This window comes from Sturnus vulgaris, chromosome 5 (assembly GCF_052056855.1).
Source record: "Sturnus vulgaris isolate bStuVul1 chromosome 5, bStuVul1.hap1, whole genome shotgun sequence".
Classification (NCBI taxonomy): Eukaryota; Metazoa; Chordata; class Aves; order Passeriformes; family Sturnidae; genus Sturnus; species Sturnus vulgaris.
The window spans coordinates 7,283,639-7,304,080 of record NC_142247.1 but is presented as its reverse complement, the minus strand read 5'-3'; the positions used below and the strand labels follow the sequence as shown (position 1 = coordinate 7,304,080).

At 44.2% G+C, this 20,442-nt stretch overlaps 1 protein-coding gene across 3 annotated transcripts in view; it reads right to left on the bottom strand.

Moving 5' to 3' along the window:
* Positions 1 to 20,442, bottom strand: part of STK38L (serine/threonine kinase 38 like) — a 45,398-nt gene that overhangs the window by 12,599 nt on the left and 12,357 nt on the right. Inside the window, exons 1-6 of one of the 3 annotated variants that reach the window (XM_014889107.2) lie at positions 10,446 to 11,007; positions 5,668 to 5,812; positions 3,918 to 3,969; positions 2,538 to 2,660; positions 1,892 to 1,975; positions 133 to 256 (exon numbers count right to left, since the gene is read on the bottom strand). In XM_014889107.2, coding sequence (XP_014744593.1) covers positions 133 to 256; positions 1,892 to 1,975; positions 2,538 to 2,660; positions 3,918 to 3,969; positions 5,668 to 5,801 — 517 coding nt within the window. In that variant the 5' untranslated portion in view covers positions 5,802 to 5,812; positions 10,446 to 11,007. Of the gene's footprint in view, positions 1 to 132; positions 257 to 1,891; positions 1,976 to 2,537; positions 2,661 to 3,917; positions 3,970 to 5,667; positions 5,813 to 8,374; positions 8,516 to 10,445; positions 11,008 to 20,442 lie in introns of those variants that run through there. The other 2 variants (XM_088164720.1, XM_014889106.2) reach the window with 2 other exon arrangements.

The window sequence follows — 20,442 nt, the reverse complement described above, 5'->3', positions numbered from 1 at the left end:
CATTTAAAGGAGTGTTAACACTTTTATTTTCACAAATTATACAGCATGCTTGTTTCTAATATTTTATAAAGCTGCCAACAAAAGCTAAGGAAGAAGTACCTGTATCACCTGATGCCACAGCACCCAGCTTACCTCCAGGTAAAAACTCCATGATCAGGTAAAGGTTCCTTTTATCCTGGAAGCTGTAGAACATTTTCACTACCCAGGCTCCATCCGCTTCAACCAAAATATCTCTTTCTGCTCTGATATGGGCCACCTAAAATGTTTTAGAAATTATTATTATTAAGGGGCAAGTATTGAAATATTTCAACAAGGAACATCACTTTACACTCCTAGCCCTACAGCATATTTTCATGACCTTTATCAAAGGAACTATTTTTCTAGCTCTTTCCACACTCATTTTCCATTATTTTTTACAAGATCCTACAGTTTCCCTAGAAATACAAAGCACAGCTTGTTAAGCTGGTTCTGTTTGTTAGAAAGAACTGACAAAGCTGGTGGGAAAAGTGCAAGTGAGTTCAGAAATATCTGACCTTGCTCAGGATAATCCAGTTCCAGCTAAGGCTTTGGAAAATATATGGAAAGCTACTAGCCCATAATTGCTGGAAATGAAGAATAATGGAGATTGAAGAAGGTGTGTATTTTCACTACAATGTTTCCTCATCCTGGAGGAAAAATTAAAGACATATGCATGGAAAAATATTTCTTGGCAGCTGTAAGAAAAGCAGCAAACACTCTTCTGCATCAGTTCCCCAGTTCTACTGGTGAGGAACATCTTTACATGAATCTTGTCACAGGGTTGCTCGGGGCAAAGGCTCTCCCACTGCAGGAGACACTCCAACCTGGATTTATCTAGCTTTATTTTTAGTCTCATTAGAGAGTATTTTTTCCACCCTCCACTCCTCAGTGCGGCTCTAAAATACAATAGAAAAACTTTGCTTTAAAGGAGACAGGATTTCTCCCAGATTTTTACCAGGCTTGGAAAAAAAAAATACTAGAAGATGTGTTTTTTTATGTGTGTCCTCTGTTGCTCTCCATGGAACAAGCCAGGCAATGGCAATTCCAGCAGATAAACACTCTCCAGGGAAGATCACTGTCCAAAACTGAATGTAGAGTGTGAGCTCAGACTCCTTCCCACATCAGGTTCTGAAATGGGGGCAGCACCACACAAATCCTGGCTGCTCTGCACACCCTGCTGCTCCTCTGGTTCCCTAAATTCAGGGCATGGGCTGCAGAAGACAAAATAATCTGCGCCAGGGGAAAAAAAAATGTATCACTACTGCAGGGAAATGCTGTGCAAATGATGGGTAAGGTCTGGACTAGTATGAAAAAAGTCCTCGTATCTCTTGAGACACCCACCCTTGATTTCTTTGCTTTGTCGTGCTAAAGTACTTGCTGCGTCCTCACAGTGAATTGTTAGCTACAAAGTAAAAGCAAAAACCTAACCAAACTAACAAAATCAAAGCAAATAACCCCCCAAAAAGATTAACTATAAAGCAAACCCAAGGAAGACAAAGCTGATGGAACAATGTGATTTCTGCTGGTTTTCTTTAAAAGAAAACATCAAATACCTCCATTTTTACTTTGGCACGGGATTATTTTTCCAGAAGTACTTTCCTTGAAATGCAGTTTTACAGACTCAATACTATAAGCTCCGTGTTGATAACAGGAGAAAAATAAAGTCTTTGTCACTATTCCAAATTGGCTGTAAATAAAGTATTTTTTAAATGCAGTTTCCATGACCTTGGTTCCTAACTTCTGCTGCTTTTGTGCTATGGTAGCAACACCACACACCCTTTGGACTGCCAGACCATTGCAGGTGCTTTCAAAGGTGGAAAACACATTCTAGACAGGGTAAGTTTGAAATTTAGGGGACTTATAGATCACAAACCTGCTCCTTCTCCAGCATATCTGCTTTTCTCAGTATCTTCATTGCATAAATGTGACCTGTATCCTTCTTCTGAACGAGGCGGACCTTTACCAAGAGAGAGCACCCAGTCAGTCTTCCCTGCCTCAGAAACCCACTGCAAGGCTCCCAGTTGCCAGACATGGAAAAGTTATCTTGTTAAATACTTAAAAACACATTTAAATACATTAAATATTGAAAAAGGAATTATTCTGCACCATGTACAACACTAACACTAGTGAGGAATTATTTTTGTTTTTTGGAAAGCCAGCAGGCACAGTGAATTCCAGGAGTGTGTAGGTTAAAATCCTGTTAAAATCCTCCTGTAGGAGGAGAAATAACTGAAGTGACACAGGACAGAAAGGAGGTTTATCAAGAGGAGTTGTGCTACTACAAATCCATAATTTCAGAGGGTCATGTGGGCAACATCAGTGTGGGAAGCCATGGGAAACTAAGTGTCTTTCCAGAAGCCTTGGGAAATCAACGCAAGAGATTAATCACTTCTCACTTGGAGAACGGCACAAATAGCTGCCATTCTGCAATAAAAATTCATTAAATTGCAATTAGAATGTTTCATTAGAATGTGGTCAATCCCATTTTAATCTCCTGTTCAAGCAAGAATGCCACAAACCTCCCCAAATGCTCCTCTTCCTATGACTTTCAAGGACTCGAAGTCATCCAAGCCGAGCCTGGTCCTCTTGAGCCGCAGGAACTCCGTTTCCTTGCGAGCGTGCTGTGACCTGCGCAGCTTTTTCTGAGGACACAGGCACAGCACTCTGTCAGTCATCTGCCAGCACAGGGTCAAGATATGCACCCTCCCTTCCTGGGAACTTGTTCTCTGGAATCCCAACAGGAGAAAGACTTCTCCTTCTACATTTGTTTCTGAATTTCTCCAAGTATGATCCTGGAGTATGGTCTTTTCTAGAGAAGCCTCAGGCACAGTGTCACTTTTTTTGGTGGATGGTGATATTTTATTTTTGTTAGTTATTTAAAAAAAAAAAAAAAAAAAAAAAAGAAAAAGAAAAGAAGAAAAACTACCACACTGGTCCAAACAAAGTGTATCAGTCCCCCTGAGGCAAGGACTTTTCATTTTGGGCAGTGTTAAAGATCAATAAAAGCTGAAACTTGTACCCCACCAAAAAGAGTGATGACAGGCAACAAAGAGCTTAGCAAGCAGCAGAGGTCCTGGTTACAGATCTACAACAAAATCCATTTGGTTTATGGCAGGCAAGCACTCAATTCTCAAAGAAAAATCTGTCCAAATTCCATCATCTATTTTTTCTGATGAAAATGTCACTAGGATTCACCCCAAGAGAAGACAAATGCTGCTCCCAAAGATGCTGAGATCTCAGAAACTGTTAAGGAGGTCCCCGGATCAAGCACCTGCCAGACTGTGCTGAGATTACAGCATCTTTTAAAGCCACAAGATGGCAATACACACCCACACTTATTTTCCCACTTCTCAGGCGTTACAGCAGCCACAAAAACTCCAAAATTACTGAGACACTCTTCCCACTTATTTATCAGCCTATTCTGAAGGCAGACATGGTATAATGGACCTCAAAAAAGCAACTTATTGACCAAAGTTCTAAGAGGTGGCAACCAGACTCAGATCCCTCCTCATCTGTATCCAAAAGCAGCAACGGTATGATGGTTTAAATCAAGAAAAAACTGTTCAGCATTTTGCTTTCTACCCACTGGCCACTTTCTTTTTCTTGCCAAATACAACAGCAAACAATTTTAATCTTTGAAAAGCTTGCTAGATACTTGCTGTGACCATGTCGCATAAGAACTACACGTAGCATGAAAAGCCTTGGATAGCTATTGCAAGTATCAGTCAAGCACATTCCCAGCTTCCCTAATAAACAAGTTATTAACAGGGGCAACATTCATGTACAAAATAAAACCATCTGTCATGCTGGCTGATGCTTCTGTGAGCTCTTCAAATGCCCATTTGAAGCAGTGGGACAAAAAGCAAAGCAGTTTGTAAAGTTACTTAAGCAGCATTTACCTCCTCATCTGCAAGGCCTTCCTCTTCCATAGCCACTTCCAGCTTCTTCTGCCTGCCAAGGAGAGAAACAGGGGATTGCACCTTTTATTATTTATTAAAACCAAACATAACACCACAGCAAGTCAACATCTTTGCTTCATATACTCCAAGTACTGAAGAATTTGCCTCAAATGGAAAATTGAAGGCAAACAGTCCCACTCCACCCAGTTACTCATTTGTGTACAAAGCTGAGGAAAACGTAGAAGCAAACTTAAGCACGTGTTTATGTACTTGCAGAATCAGGCATTAAATATATATGAAAAAGTATGTCATTAGAGTGATTATATCTTGTTGAATTACAGTTGTTTTTATCAATTAGGATTACAAACCAGAATAAAAATGGGTTTTTTCACCGTTTCTATCTCAGCTCAGCTTCCATCCCCTCTGTGTGACCACCTCCCCTGGTCACACACCTGGTCCTGCCCCACTTCCTCCCATGCCAACTGAACTCTACTCCCTGGATGCACCATCCTCTCCCTCTCAGTGTCCTTCCCAGGCCAGGGCTCACTGTTCCAGCTCTTCCATCAGTGCCATGCCAGGCTAGGAGGCTCTGAGTGGGGAGCAAAGCCTGGGAATACCCCACAAGTGGCAGGGGGTCAGCACATGGCAATGTGTCTGCAAGACCCCTTCCTGTCCATGCACAGGATGCTCCTTTATAGCTGCCAGGGTGCAGCTTTCTGAAGGCTGGTTACCCCCTGCAGCAGGGAAGAATTCAAAGGCTTGGAGCCAGGCTGCTGGTGCTTTTCTGCACTTTGGGAAGTACAGTGGGATCCTTTAAATTGCAGGCCCTTGATAGACAGTCTGTTCTCCTAACTAGAAGCAACTCCATTACATGGAATAATGACTAAATATGATGAAGAGAGAAACCCTGCTGCTTGACTGAAAACCCTTCAATTAAAAACATATTACCAGGAGGATGGTAATTTCACACACTAATGACAATCCAACACAACATTCATTATGATCAAACACTTGGTGCTTTGACACTTAATTCAAGTGGCACTTCACCACCTCACAGACAGGACTGGACACTGCTGGGAGAAGCTGAGTGGTGATGACCAACCCATACTCCTGGAGTACCAGGCAGCACCACCCAAGCAGATGGGGATTACATTATCCCCAAAAGTCTTCCTGCCCACCTGAGAGCCTCTCAAACCCTCCATCATCAACCCCTTATTTCTTTGCTGTCCTTTATTTCCACGCCAGCTGTTTGCCTCCTTTCTTTACTCCATCAAACACCTCTCAATCCTGTTCTCTATCTCCTATGCACTCCCTCCTGCAGGGTTTGGGAGTCTTGGAATGAACTCCATGGTGCAGAGCAGGAAAAGACACCACAAGCCACTGCCTTACCCCAAACCAAGCTCCCATTCCTCAGCAGCTGTGCAGAGCTCATTCCCTGGGGCACATGCAGAAGAATCAGAGATCACCAACCTCACAGTCTGCAAAATAACACCCTGCACAGAGGAGTTCCCACAAAGTAACTGATGAGGAGGTAAACTGCATGAAAACACCAAAAGTGGAGCTCCTTGATCACTCAGTGACTGGCGTGTTCACAGGTTCCCCCAAAGACAGCCTCTGCCCTCTAGGCATTCACTCCCTGCCACCACATACAGAAAAAGTTCCCAGAGCCCTCCCATCCCTGGGGATTGAAATGCCCTTGAACAAACAGCAAGAAAAGCTGCAGAGGGGTGAGAAGAAGCAGAGGCAGCACCTGGTTTCCCTCTCCTCGTGCTGTATAATGAGGTTGCTGTAGAAGTTCTCCAGCGTGAGTTTGGCCACCGTCACTCTCTCCCGGGTGTGGTTACTCATGGGAAAGGATGTTGTAGTCCCTGCAGTCATCGCCATGGTAACATGTACTGGAACAGAGCAGGTCAAATCATTACTCACTTCAAAAAGAAAATTAAAGATATATATATTCTATATATATTCCCCTTTCCAACTCTCCATCTCCAAATTCTTAGGCACTCCAGAATTCACAGTAAAGGCATTGTTCTTTAGATATAAGAAACTCTATTAAAAGCTGCCTTATAAAATTATCCCAAGATAGCAGGAGGATGTGCTACCCAGTCTCTAAAAAATAACAACATGTTGGCAAAACAAAAAGAGTGAATCATAGCAAAGAGCACGTCGGGCAGCTCACCCAGCTGTGCTTGTCCACAAATAAGGAAAATGTCCCACTGGCAGACCTGGGCCCAGCCTGGGGGAGGGAAAAGGCAAAGGGGAAGGAGAGAGAAGGATCAGGCACCTCCCAGAGCTGGACTTGTCACAACTCTGTGACAATTTCAGACTCCAAAAATTCCAGATGCTAAAAAAAACGACGGGATAAAACGAGACAGCAAATGGACCAATCCCTTAACCCCAGGCCAGAGGAGAAATTATTTCAAGGGTAGAGATAACCATCAAGAATATTTGAATTTTAAAGGTGTTCCACAAAGCTACACGTGGACAAGTAGTACTTATGGCTTAGGACACATGGTCACTGGGCACCTAAAAACTGGGAAGAACCAGAAAGAAAGGAGAAAATCTGCTCTCCTTGAGAGCTTTCATCCTGAACCCAAAGAACTTGGATGTACTGGAACAACACTTTTTAATGCTGGAAAAAGACATCTCAGGGCAGCTCTGAATGTCCTGCAGCTAATCCAGGAAAGTCAGGGGAGATGAAAAAAAACCCAAAAAACCAGCACAGTTTGTTCTAAGATTCATGCCCGACCTGGAAGTGGGTTGATGCACTTTAGGGGAGCCTCATGGAAGAAAAGCATGAAAAGCAACATCTCAGCCCTACTCTCATTTGGTCAGATTGATTTGAGGTTAGTTTTGGAAAATGACACAGAAGTACACATCACAGAACCATGGGATGGCCTGGATTGGAAGGGACCTCACATACCTTGTTCTCCACTCTCTTGCTATGGGCAGGGATACCTGCCACTATCCCAGCTTGCCCAGAGCCCCTTCTGGCCTTGAGCACTTCCAGCGATGGAACAGCCAGAGTTTCTCTGGGCAACCTGTGCCAGGGCCTCAGCACCCTCAGAATAAAGAATTCTTTCCTCATATCCAATCTACCCTGCTCTCTGTCAGTGTGAAGCCATTCCCCCTTGTCCTGTCACTGCAGGCCCTTGTCAAGAGTGTCTCTCTCCATCTTTCCTGTAGTCTCCCTTCAGGCACTGGGCCTCCTTTTTATTATTTATTTAATCCTTCCAATTCACCAGAGGATTGCAGAAGACAAATCCCGAATTAGGCTTAATTTAAGCAGATCCTAATGGCTTTTAAGGTGAGCTGATTAGGGGTTTCATACAGAAGAAAACTCGCACGTCCCCACTGGAGTAGGAGGATGGCTGAACTCTGCTCCAGGCTCTGTGCTTTCATTCTGCCTTCTGCACTCTGAGAGGGTGGGATTTTATCCTGTGGATTTTTCATAGGATCTGATGTGACAATAGGATATTTGTTGCCAGAAACGCAGCTGCTGTGTCACAAATAAAGGCGTTTTATAGTATCACGTAGATATTATTTTAGCTGGTTATTTTGAAGTGCACAAGACACCAGAATTCTGAGAATAAAAATATATCTCTCCATAAAAGCACAAAGAGGTTTTAATAGCATCACAGCTGCTTCAAAGTGATGCCAGTATTTCTATTTTTTAATCAATCTTTTATCCCCTTCAGTTTTCTACCAAAGAAAGATGAGATCTATCAATTCCTAGTAGTGTTTACTAAAAATTAGGCTGTTCTATTCTTCACACAGAGACATCCCCCACGCTGGACATGTCTCCAAAAGCTGGGAGAACTTGTGAGCACTTGTCTCACTGTTGTGTTTATTGTACAATTTTACCCTTTTTCCCTCAATAGGTGGGAAAAGATAAATAAAAAAAATTGATAAGAGCAAATCAAACAGAGCAACTGCTGACCACACACAGAGGCATCTGTGATTAAGTTATTTCAAGAAATGACCTAACAGAGCAAAAACCTGCCTTCTGATAATTTTGGAACATGAGGATAGAGCAGCATTAACCCAGGCTTGAAATGGATTAACCTTTACTTAAGGTATAGCAAGCACACTCATACCGGATATTTCTCCTTTGCACGTCTTGTATTCCTTGTATGATAAAACAACACTGCAACTTGATTTCCTGTTCATTTGTTTACCCCATGCTCTACACTCACAAATGCAGGCACTGCCAGACAGCAAATCCAAGTCACTGGGCTTTATTAAACTTGTAAAAAGGAGATCCCAGCTCCAGCACTGGCACCCCGGGGCTGACCCTCTTGTGCTTCACAGGAGGGAAATACAGATGAGTGTCCCCAGTTAGCTCTGCCACTGTGGGGAAAACACCAAGCAAGACCACCACAATGAAAATATTTGTAAAACCAAGAGATGCCTTAAGCTCTCCCGAGTCCCCAAAGTAAACAAAAAATAGCACAGACCTGAGAGGAGGCACGAGATATCCCACAAAATCCTATGTAAGCTCACAGCTGAGAGAGCCTCTTCAGCTTTTTTCCTCCTGTGTCTCTGCTTCCACTAACAAGCCCTCAAACACAGCACAAATGCACATCCCAGAAAAATATTCAGCTGGGAGTCACCAAGTACAGTCCTTAAGCATGACCTTTAAAAACAAATGATGCAGAGGGATGGGGGTGGGAAGGAAGGAGCTCCAAAATAGGACCTTTTATTGACAGCACACTACTTGTACTGACCTCACCACATTAACGGGAATGCTTTGAAAAGGTGCCACCCATAATTCTTGGAAATGCCCTCACAAGCCTACTAGTTCACCCAAATTCATGCCACTTCCATAATGGAACCATTCCACTCCTGCTGCATCACTGGAATTACTTTAGGCTCCCTGGACCATGAAGAAAGTCATATTCAACCAGCCGGCCACATTTAGCCAGAACTCCTCTGGCTGACAGGGATTGTTCTGAAGGGCTGGAACATCCCCAAGTGCGAGGAAGAAAGACATCAAAAGGATGTAATGGACAGGAGCCACTGAGCCTGCAGGACCAGGGCTCGGAGCTGCCAGGAGCAGGGATGCCATATGTGCTCCTGGCCCGGGAAATGAGCCTGTGCCTCCCGCAGGGATGGCTGGAATCCCAGCCTGAGCTGTCCCGGTGCCTGCTCGGCACCTGCAGCACGGGGATAAGGAGTTATGCATGTGCAGCAGCCGGGGAAAATCCTGCCACCAGAGGCAGGAAGGAGAACAGCACAGAGGGGAGGGGAGGAGGGGTGTTCCCGAAGGATTAAGGAAAGCAGAGAACAGCAGCCAAATGCTACTGAACTGGAGTTTTCAAAAGATGTCTCCAAGCAAGTCTCTCCTGATCCATCACTGAACAGCATATATCAATTGTAAGGGTCCTCTCCCTCCTGGCGGAAAAATGTTGCCTAGACAAAGCATACATTTGACCTTTTTGTTCCTAGATCTTTCCTGATTGGGAAGCAGAGAAAGGCCAAGCAGCATTGACTACAACTTCAATCTGCACTCCCATTTGTCACAACAGCTCCAAATCAAACTCTGCATCTGTTTGCCTGGAGTTTTCACCATTTAAACCCTCACACCGAGATTCTGCTACACCACTGGGAACTCCAAACCCCACATCCTCTCTGGGGCACCTCTCGGCAGCTCCCACAGCCTGTCATTCATGTTTTCATTAAACTATTGGATTAAGTCTCCTGTTAATGAGTGTAAAAATCACTGAGGCATCCAATCCCACCTGCTGCAGGAGCTCTGAAGAAGAGAGATGGAAGAAATCAAAGCAAATGGAGAACTGCTCTGCCCTGAAACACAGCACTTTGTGGGATCATTTTCTAATCAGGAAGGGATAAGAGATGGAATCCAAGTCTCCTGCACAGCTGTGCCAGTAAGAAAAGCCACAGGATATATCAGGCTGGATTTATACTGTCAAACTAATCTGAACCTAAGTCACACAATAGTAACATCATCTTGTTTTTTGAAGCCACGTGTGTAGTACAGTAATACAGTAGCCCTAAAATAAATTTACTCAGGACTCAGTGAGTATTTAAGTTAGGGAGCAAACCCTAACCAATTCTTCCAGAGAGAAAAACACTTTTTTCCACATGACAGAAGGATGCTGCCAGGTGTCTGATTTGGATTTACAATGTCAAGCTACACACGTTCGGTAGGACTGGGAAGAGCAATCCTCCCTCCAAAATTACATCAATTCACAAAAAGACTGATAATAATTTTAATTTATCCACCCCTAAAGCCCAGCAGTTAGGAAGGCAGTTTGCTATTACAGTAAAAACTTCCAAGTTGATGAAGTTCCCATTTAACATTCCAAGAGAATTTGCCTCTTGAATCAAAGCCTCTGGATAAGGCAGATACTGAAACATATTTTTGCCTTTCAAAATTTCCATTGTTTCAGCATGACATTGAACCTGCTCCTGAAATGAAGTATACAAATGGCATTTTTCAAGAATTAGGAAGTAAAAGAGAAAGGAGAGAGGAAGCAAACACACAGAGCACAATAAAGTGGGTACCTTCAGAAATTCCAGCTGTCACCACCGTGCCCAGAGCCGGGGCTCTCCTGGGTGAGAAGCGAGAACAGACTCTGGCTCCTTCCAGACACAGCCCAGTAACTCACCAAGCTGGGCAGTAAAAGCCACGGCTGACAAGGATTGTATTAAAAAATGACAAGGATTATATTTTAAAAATGAGTTGCCATCTAGGAAAGCAGCACAGACACAGCAAAGCTTCAAGCACAAGCGCCAACCCCGCAGTCTCCAAATTGTTTGAATTCTCCTGAAGAGAGACAGGATATATATAAAACTAAAAAAAAACCAACCCACCATACACAAATAACAGCATGATTCACACCAAGGGGCAGTGGGCAGGGCCAGACAAATAAAAAAACAGCCCAAGGCTCAGCAGGATGATGTGGTGGGACATACACTGAGCAGCTTCAGAGACGTGCAGCCATACGTGGGGTGAGCAAACAGAGAGCAGAAATAAAAATGCTGTACAACAGCTGATAGTTCCAGTGAGGGAACAGAAGGAGAAAGTACCACCAGCCCAGAGGGAAAATGACTTTCTGCACTACAGCTTCTGCTAGTACAGGTTTGGCAACTGTGTTGTGCATATTTTCACCATCCAATTGTTTATGCTGAGCCTCCTTCTGTTAAGGATCACAGAATGGCCTGGGCTGGAAGAGACCTTAAAGATCATCTAGGTCCAACCCCCTGCCATGGCCAGGGACACCTGCCACTATCCCAGCTTGCTCAGAGCCCCATCCAACCTTGAACACTGCCAGGGATGGGGCAGCCACAGCAGCTCTAGAAAACTTGTGCCAGGCCTCCCTCATAGGGAACAGTTTCTTCCTCATATCCAATCTAAACCTCCTCTCTATGAGTGTGAAGCCATTCCCCCTTGTCCTGTCACTCCAGGCCCTTGTCAAGAGTCTCTCTCCATCTTTCCTGTGGCTCCCTTCAGGCACTGGAAGGCCACAGTGAGGTCACCCCAAAGCCTTCTCCTCTCCAGGCTGAACAATCCCAATTCCCTGAGCCTTTCCTCCCAGCAGAGCTGCTCCATCCCTCTGATCCCTTGGTGTCCCTGCTCTGTCGTGGCTCCAGCAGCTCCCTGTCCTTGCTGTGCTGGCCCAGGGCTGGGTGCAGCCCTGCAGGGGGGTCTCAGCAGAGCGGGGCAGAGGGGCAGAATCCCCCCTCCCCTGCTGCCCTGGGGCTCTGGGTGCAGCCCAGCACAGGGGGGGTTCTGTCTTCTTTCTTCTATAACTCACTTTAAATCCAATTCCAAAGCTTTTGATTAACCTCCAGACACACCCAAAACTCGACAGTCCCTGAAGTCTCCAAGCAGCAAGCTGACAAGAAAACCCCATTAGTCCCTCCTATGTCAATCATGGGCCAGTATTTTTCAAAACTCTTCGGGTATGATCTTAATATTTGTGTTCTTTCTACATATAGATTTCTGTACTTAAAACCAAAGCTTGTCCAAAGTTCACTCCTGTCAACAAAAAAACCCCTTCAGCTCAATAGGTTTTGACCTAATAGTCCCATTCCAGCCTCAGGATGATGCTAGCTGCTGTTACCGAGGTTCATAATTATCAGATCAGCACGTTTGCCAAGCAGTGCTCTGGGGTATGTTTCAGACAGAAAAATAAATATTTTTTTGCTCCATAATTCATTCTTTCAGGAATATCACCATTCACAAGTCCCTACTTTATTTAATCTGCTACCTAAAGGAAGCAACATCCCCAGCCAGATAAAACAAATCAGATATTTCACGTGCAGATTCTTCTTCAATATTATTGCCACGACCAGATCCTTCTGACACCCCTCAGTTTTTACAACAGTCTCCCTTTGGGAAGAGAAACAAAATAAGACTGCAACATGGCATCACTGACACTTCAGAATTTCATTTACCTTGTTTACTTACTTCATCTCCTTTAGCTTTCCTTCTGCAATGTGCATTATGGCTGAGTAAATTTTGTTACTTGAAAGTTACAGAATTAATTATATTTGTTCTATTTAAAGCACCACTAAGAAACTGAGTAAAATTAGCCCCATTGGAACGGGCTTTGCTATTTTAAAAGCCAAAGATGTTCAAATGTTTTAGCCATTTTCAGTCATTCTTCCCCCATGGGGCATCTGGGTGAGGCATCTGTTATAGTCCCAGCTAAAAGCAGAAAGTGCTCCATGACTCCTGAACCAAAAGGAGTGGACACTCCCAGTGCCTGTCCCCAGGGCTGTGAGAAAACCCTGGGGAGGCACTGCCAAGCACACAGGATTCGGGATGCAGACACTGCACGAATCCTGCAGCCACCGTGTTGATGGCAACGATGATGATGATGATACCAGGAAAACCCAGGGGACACTGAGACCCAGAGAGCATTTTGGGGTGTCAGCAGCCAGCTCCAATAGGCTCCCTAAACCCCAGAAGACCTTAATGCACCCCAAAAAGATGTTTTCAAGATGAGGGAAGGTACTTTCCTGCCTCGAGGTAGATTCCTAAACCTAAAAACATCCCAAAATAGCAGTGTGGGGCTCTGATTAGAGCAGGCAAAAAGTCCCTCTGCCAAACAGCAGGAACCCCTGCCAGGCCAGGCCAGGGCTGTGTGTGTGCTGTAAGCTGGCACGAGCCAGGACAGTCTCCAAAAGGAGCCATCCCATTTTCCATCCAACCATCTGTTTGTTTCCCTCCCACTGCCGCTCCCTGCTTTGTGCCAGCACAAGAAGCTGCATGACCCAAACTGAGGAACCATTATGAGACTGGAATAAATTCTTTTTAAAATAGCTTGGGTGAGGCTGGTTTCACCTGCAGGGATTGACAAGGGCCACCTGCCCCAGGCTGAGCCCGCTTGGTCCTTCCCATGGAGTCAGTCCAAAAGCGGGAAATAAGCGGGCAAGGCCTCCTCATCTTTTAATTTGGGTCACAGAAATTAATCTTGGAAATCATTCCAACACACCCACAGTAATGATAAGGAAATATTTCCTAATATGGAATAAAAACTGAATATTGGAGTTGTGCTGCACTCCAGGATTTCCTGCTATTCAACACAGCTGAGCAGCAGAAGCCTCCCATGAACAGTGGCCGAGATTTTGCTCTCTGCTGCTTTTGACAAGCAGCAAGCACAAATTCACTTCCCTGACAGAAAAAGGTACAGCCTGAAACTAAGTATGGGTATACAGGGGAATATATGCATAAACTAAACCTATCTACACCTATGTAAGATCCATAAACTATGTTTATTTCCCTTGAGAGGTGAACTTTTGTCCATTTCAAGTAGCAAAGAAACTCTTGATCCAAACATCATAACCTTGGCTTTCACAAACAATGGGAGACTGGCCATCTAAAGTTTAGAAAAGCAAATCCACTAATAAGGTCACTTCCATCTCAGCTCCACTTGCCTCAGCCTTTGGTGATACAAATACATTCTTTAAGCTCTACTAGCTTAAAGAGTCAATAGCTCTGTCCCAAAGTGAGGAGCACATTGAGACATTCTGTTCTTAAAACACTCACTCAGCACTGAAGGACACGCAATGACTTACCAAAATCTTCCTGAGCTCACTTCTTTCAAATAACTCATTTTATTTTCTTTACTTCTTAAGACAATCCAGCCATTGGGGTTTAGCAGTGCTAAACTGAGTTTAGCCTCAGTGTGCCCATGTGTGTGACTGTGGGCAGGACTCCCCCACCCACCCCAACCTCAGGGACAGAGGGGACACACAGGGGTTGTACCTCTGCTCCACCAGCAAGGATGGAGGGCTAGAGCCAGAACAGGAAGCAAACAGAGGTGCTGGTGTCTCCACACACTGCTGTCTTCCAAGGAGTGCTCCAAGTGGGAGGTCAGCTCAGGACAACACTCTGCATGACTAAATGAAGCATGAGACATGATGAGGGAACCAGACCTGCAGTCCCAAGCAGCCACTCCTTTCTTTCAGTGTTTACCACTGAGTGCATTTTAATTTCCTGGGGACAAGAGAAATCAGTAGCTCGCTGGAAAGCCAACAGTGCTGTGCAGTGAAATAGCATTCATAGCTTGCTTCACCCTCACTTGTATCTGTCCTTTCTCCTGGCTCTCCCCACGTTTCACAGTGCTGCAAATCTCTGCTCTCTCAGAAGTGTCTGAAAACAGGAAGCTCTTTATTTACTGGAGTAATTGCATTCCTGTGCACTTAAGCATTTTCACAGCTTTTAGCAGGTACTTGCATCCAGGCGTAAGAAAACATTGTTTTAAGACTTGTTAAATTAACTGGCATAAAAAAAGCCAGTGCTAAATATCTTGCTGCAATGTTTTGGATCATTAAATAATTACAAACAGAGCAAGGTCAACAATCATAAATCTGCTTCCTCCTCAGTTATTGGTTTTCTGGGTAAAGTCCTACTCAGGTCAAATGAAAATATGCCCCACTCTAAAATATGTACAACTGTCTAAAGGTAACATTCAGTCACAGAGAATTTCTCTACATCTTTTGTGACCAAGAGGCACAAGTTAGAACAGAAGCAAAGAATAAGCAAAAAAGCTTCTAACACAGCACCAGTACAAGTTTCAAGCAAACTGTATTACATTTTCAGATGTCATCCAAGAAGCTCTACTCTTAGATTTTAGGTATCTGTAAAGCCTTTCTACTCCCTAAGGAGCCTAGGGAAGCAAGATCATTGGGAATTAGGAGGAATTCTTGCACTGAAGAATATTGGAGAAAAAAGCACCAAGTTTGCTTTTCTTTTTCACTGATATATGTTCAAATCCCTGACTCTTGCCAGGCTCTTTTTAGATCACATCAATCAAATTAAGTAATTACACATGATAAGTCTGTGCCAGCAAAGGAGCTGACTGCTGAATGAGATGCAGAACATCCGTGCCCAGCCATGGCCTGTGCAGTGCCTCCAGTCAGGGTTAATGAGCACAAAAGATCCCTCTGGCCCTGCAAAACTGAAAACACAGGTACTGTCTGTTGTCAGCGTACACAACACTGAAGAACAGATGTTTGCCCATTCAAATCCCACTGCAGCACTTCATTCCTTTAACTGGGGTATTTGGAGCAGCAGCTGCTGGCACACAAAGCAGACTAACCTGGTGAGGCCCAGAGATAAAGAGATCCTGGTTTCCTGACGTAAGAGAAGAACACATGGTGCCACCCTCGTGGTGCCTGGAGCTGGGAAGCAGATTTGGAATGGTGGGCATGGAACTGAGCCATACTCTTATCACCAAATCACCAGCACCAGAGGTGGAGAATGAAGCATTATCTCATAAAGGAACCATAATGACAACCCCTAATCCCCACAGTGATAATAAGGATAACTGAGAAGAGAAAGCTTTACCACTGTCCCTTATTATCAGACTGGTTTAGGGGAGAACAGTCAATACAACTGTGGCCTTGTATTCAACATTTCCATCACACTGAGAATGTACACATCACAAACACACAGCAAGTGGGTAGCTGGGGCTTATCCTTCTGAGATTTAGAGGTTTAGGTAGAGAGGAAACAGCTCTTGCAGAGGCAGACTGCCTCATGAAATCCCAGAGCCTTCCTGCAGCCTTTCCTTCACATCCCAACTGCTCATCTCCTCTAGGGCTGAAGGGCACCAGGAATGCTTTGTTATGACAGTCTGTGTGCCCACATGATCCCTCCTACACAACTGCATATTCACCCTTCCAGGAAGAGGAGAAAGGCAAAAAAGGAATTGCATGTAGGTGAACGATGATGAGGTTTGTGATGGGCATTCGTTCCCTGTGAGTAGTAATTCTCCAGCCTTGGCCTGGGAAAGTTCACTCAGAATGGGTGTTGTTTTCCTTTAAAATAATCTCAGATATTTGATTCTATTATCTGGTTTCCAAGTTAAAAAGAAGCAAAGGGTGTGGATAAAAGCTCTGGCTATATCCAGCTGCAAGGGAGGAAGAGGGGAAAGGAACAGAAGAGATCTGGTTAAGTTTCTATATGATATTAAGGCTGTATGTTAAACATGCATGAAAGGGTAAATTTCCAGATTAAAAATAAATAAATAAAATTTAAAGAGCCCAGTTTCCTATGCTTTCAAGATGAAATAGATTACAGCAAGAAAAGCAGAAAAAGATGACAAGTTCTCTAGGAGCAAACCTTTCCCACCATGGAAGCCCTGAGAACAGAAAGACCTGGAGCATGTCCTGAGGGCTAAGCACTCTCTTGACTGAGAAAAGGAGCAAGACTCATCAGTAAAAGAAGGACTCTTCATGGAACAGGGCTCACCTCAAGTAAGAGAGACGAAACACTTGTGTTCCTACAGAATGGCTCTCACTGTTCCTTTTCAAGGTGAAAGTCTCTACTGCCCTGTAAGGTGATTAAGTGCCATTGTGCCACCATTTCTTTATCAGTCAAGTGCAGATAAATACAAGTGGTGTTACCTGCAGGAAATCTGAACGGAAATACCAGTTTTGTACAAACAATGGGTCAAGATGGAGATTGGTGGAGTGGCAAATACAGACGACTTGCAGGCAGTGATCTGAATTGCTTGACAAGTTGCATACAAGCAGCTATTTCCCATAAATAGTAACCAGAGAAAAACCCAAATAAGCCGTAGGAAGAATGAGATCATTTCCACTTCTGAAATATTATTTAACATTAACATTTCCTTATGGGGATGGGCCCTATGCTCAAGGCCCTTACACAGAAAGGACAGACATTGCTGCCAAGTCCTGCTTCAAGGACTTGTCAGTGCAGGTCTACAATTGGTTCTTAGAAAGACGAGTCCCCTTCCTCTCCACTGGGCTGATCCCTCTAGTCCCAGCCACACACTCCTACAGTTTTCCTAATAATGCAGCTACAGGCCAGTTAGGGTAACTCAGCAGCCTGACAAAATTAAGCTACCAACCAGCCCATGCTCTTGTGAAAAGACCACTCTTCCATAAGATCAGCAAATTGGTTCGTCCCATCCTCCAACTCCACAAATTCAGTGAAAGAGAAGCAATTAAATAGGAACAGGCACAGAGGACAAGGGGGAGAACAGCACTGCCCCTTTTGCAGGCAGCCAGCCTTGGACTACATCCCAGTAAAGTTTGGATACACTTGTGGCAGTGGGAGGACAGGGCTGTCCCTTTGGACAGAGGCCATTTATGTCAGATTGGGTGCAATAGAAACCCCAGAGCCCCACGGTGACAGCTGTTACACAAACATTGACTCTCACTAGTGAGTCACATCCCTCTTGCCCCCACTTTGGCTGGCTCTGTTTGGAAATGGGCTGGTGGAGAGGAGAGCTGTGCAAAGCTCTCAAAACACACAAGCTGTAACTACTTTCTGACATTCCCTTTACTTCAGACTGCAACAGTACAGAACACAATCCACTTAATTCTAATGGAAATGCTCAAGGTGAGGCTAATCATGATGAACAGCTGAGCAGCCACCAGTGAGCTGCACTCTCCATGATCACCCCAGTCACATTTACAAAGTCCAGGAAGGGTTTGCACCATGTGGTGCTCCCATGTGCCTTGTGAGCTCTCCCAAGTTCTCCTCCTGGGGCACTGCTTGGTTCCTGCACGCTGGGCAAAGCCCAGCATGGACAGAAAGCTCAAACAGCAAAGCTGAGCTGCAGCAGACACAGACACAACCTGTACTTGAATCTGAATTGTTTTATGGTCACTCAAAGACTTAAGGCAATACCGGGTACCTGATCTTTGGGAACACATCAGGAACATCCACTTAAAAGCCCATCCTAATTTCTCACTCATTCCTTAATGCATCTCCTCTCAGTTTATTCAGCCATTCTAGAAGAGTTACCAGCTCAGGTACCCCTAACAAAACCTCTAATGGTGACTTGAAGTGGACAAATCCTGCAAAATAAAACCACATTAAACTGCTGTCATTTGCCAATGATGCAAGCATTGAAGGAGTGAATATCTGGAGTTTTCTGTTTCTAATTGCAGATGATGTATGCACAGAGGAAGGATGCTCTTGTGGCTACAACACAGGAAACTGTATTAAGTAACAGATGATCTGGATTCTATTTTATTTCCTATGTGCAAAAACAAACCATACAGAAAGAAAAAAGAAAAGCATGTACTTAGGGTGTGCCCCAGTTACCCTACAAGAAAGCAAACATCATTCCTGTAGCCAGCAGGTCACGTTAGGAGGCTTAAGGAATTCACAGGCACAAAGGACTGGGGTCTTCAGTATTAAGAAGTTATTAATTAATGCTGAAAATTCATTTTTTTAACCTAAAACATGAGACATGTGGGCCCTACTTTGTGCGAGCTGCCCATTTGAGGGGTGCAGCCAAGCACTGATCGGTATATTGTGGCTTTGGAAGGGTGTGTGGCAAGATAAGCACCTGAGGTGGCTTGCACTGTTCCAAAGACAGGACTGAAATCTCACTGTGAACTCAGAAACAGGGGGAAAATATATGGAAAAGAGCAACAGGAAGGACCACTGAGTATCAATGCTCTGCAAGAGGCCAAATTTGGTGATAGCATTTCCAAGCTGAGCTACAACAGCCTTGGAGAAATGCTGCTCTTGTGAGTCCAGCTCATTCCTCCAATGACTCCCCAGTGTTTACATCTTCTGTTGCTCATATGCAAATAACATTAATCAGCTGCCTTTTAAAGCACTGATAAATAGGCAACCTTTGGAAAGTTTTACAGTTTCCCAGCAAAGCCACACGCAGTATCAGGAATGGGGTTTGTCACACTGATATAGCACAGGGTAGGAGAATATGTCCCAGTTTCTCAAATCACAAGGAAGTAGCTGCTCTGCTCCATTCTCTTCACTCTGGAAAATGTAAGGAGCACCAAAAAACAAAGAGAAAATAGTCTAATAAAGTAGTATTAGCACAGAATCAAAACCATTTACATCCGTGATTCCTCAGATGATTAATTATTGCTTCAATTGAGCCTGAAAATATATTTTAACTTACACTCATTTACAAAATGAAAAGCAAGTGAAATCCCTTATTTTAGATCTACCCCTGGCAGTCAGGTGTGGGAGAAACTAGCACTTTTTACTCCACAGCTTATGCTTCATTGATACTGAGCCCTACCTCCCTAGCCTAGATCCATAATAAAAAATTCATTTCTCTCCCCAGATCTAAGATGGTAACTCAGGGTTGGAAGCAAGATCTGGAGGCTGGTCTACCTTTTTTTTTATTTCTTTTTTTTGCATCCCCTTGAGTAAAATTTTGCAAAATAAATTATGGAAATTTCAGCAAATCCTGAAAGCACAGGGAAGCTGCTCTGCTGGCAGCCTCCAGGAGGGAAGGTGTGCCCTCCCTCTTCCCAGCATGCCCAAAGCTGCAAAGGTCTCTTGGGGTTGCTAGCAAGCCTCAAGCTGCTTTCCTCTACTCTGGGTTATCCCTCCCATTAATAATGCCAGAAAGGATCTCCATCTTGCAATGAACTGGAGCTGCAGGCTTTATTCTGCTTCCCTGTGTCATTTACCTTCCTCCCAGACTTCAAGCAAATTACACTTTGCCCCTTTAAAATATTTTCCAACCAGATCCCCAGGTGCTTTGCAAAACTGAAACATAAAACACAGGATCTTGATAATGCACGTTGGCAACTGTATCACCTGGACTGAGAAGGAAATGAAAACACCCAGCCTTCAGTCCTGGCAGAATTTGAAGGTGTATGAGCAAGGGAATATCCCTGACTTGGAACAAGCATCCACAGCAGCCTGCAGGAACAGACTCCTTCCATTTAGTAGCAGAAACACACCCAAGATAGCAGAAAATCCTAGAGCCATCACGGTTGGAAAAGATCTGCAAGCCCAAGTCCAGTCCTTGACCAAACACCACATCAACTCAACAAAAGCATTAAGTGCCACCTAAAATCCTGTCTTGAACACTTCCAGAGATGGTTCTCACACACAGTTCTCAAGAATGCAGACAATTTCAGTCTGATTTCAGAAATGCAGAAAGCAAGGCATAACAAAATTAATCACAGCCGCCAAAAAATAAATTAACTCAAAAGTTAACTACGCAGCACCAGCATCGGAGGCACAAGGAGCAACTTGCAGAAGCTGCCAAAAACCTGAAGGAAGAGTTGAGACACAGAATCCG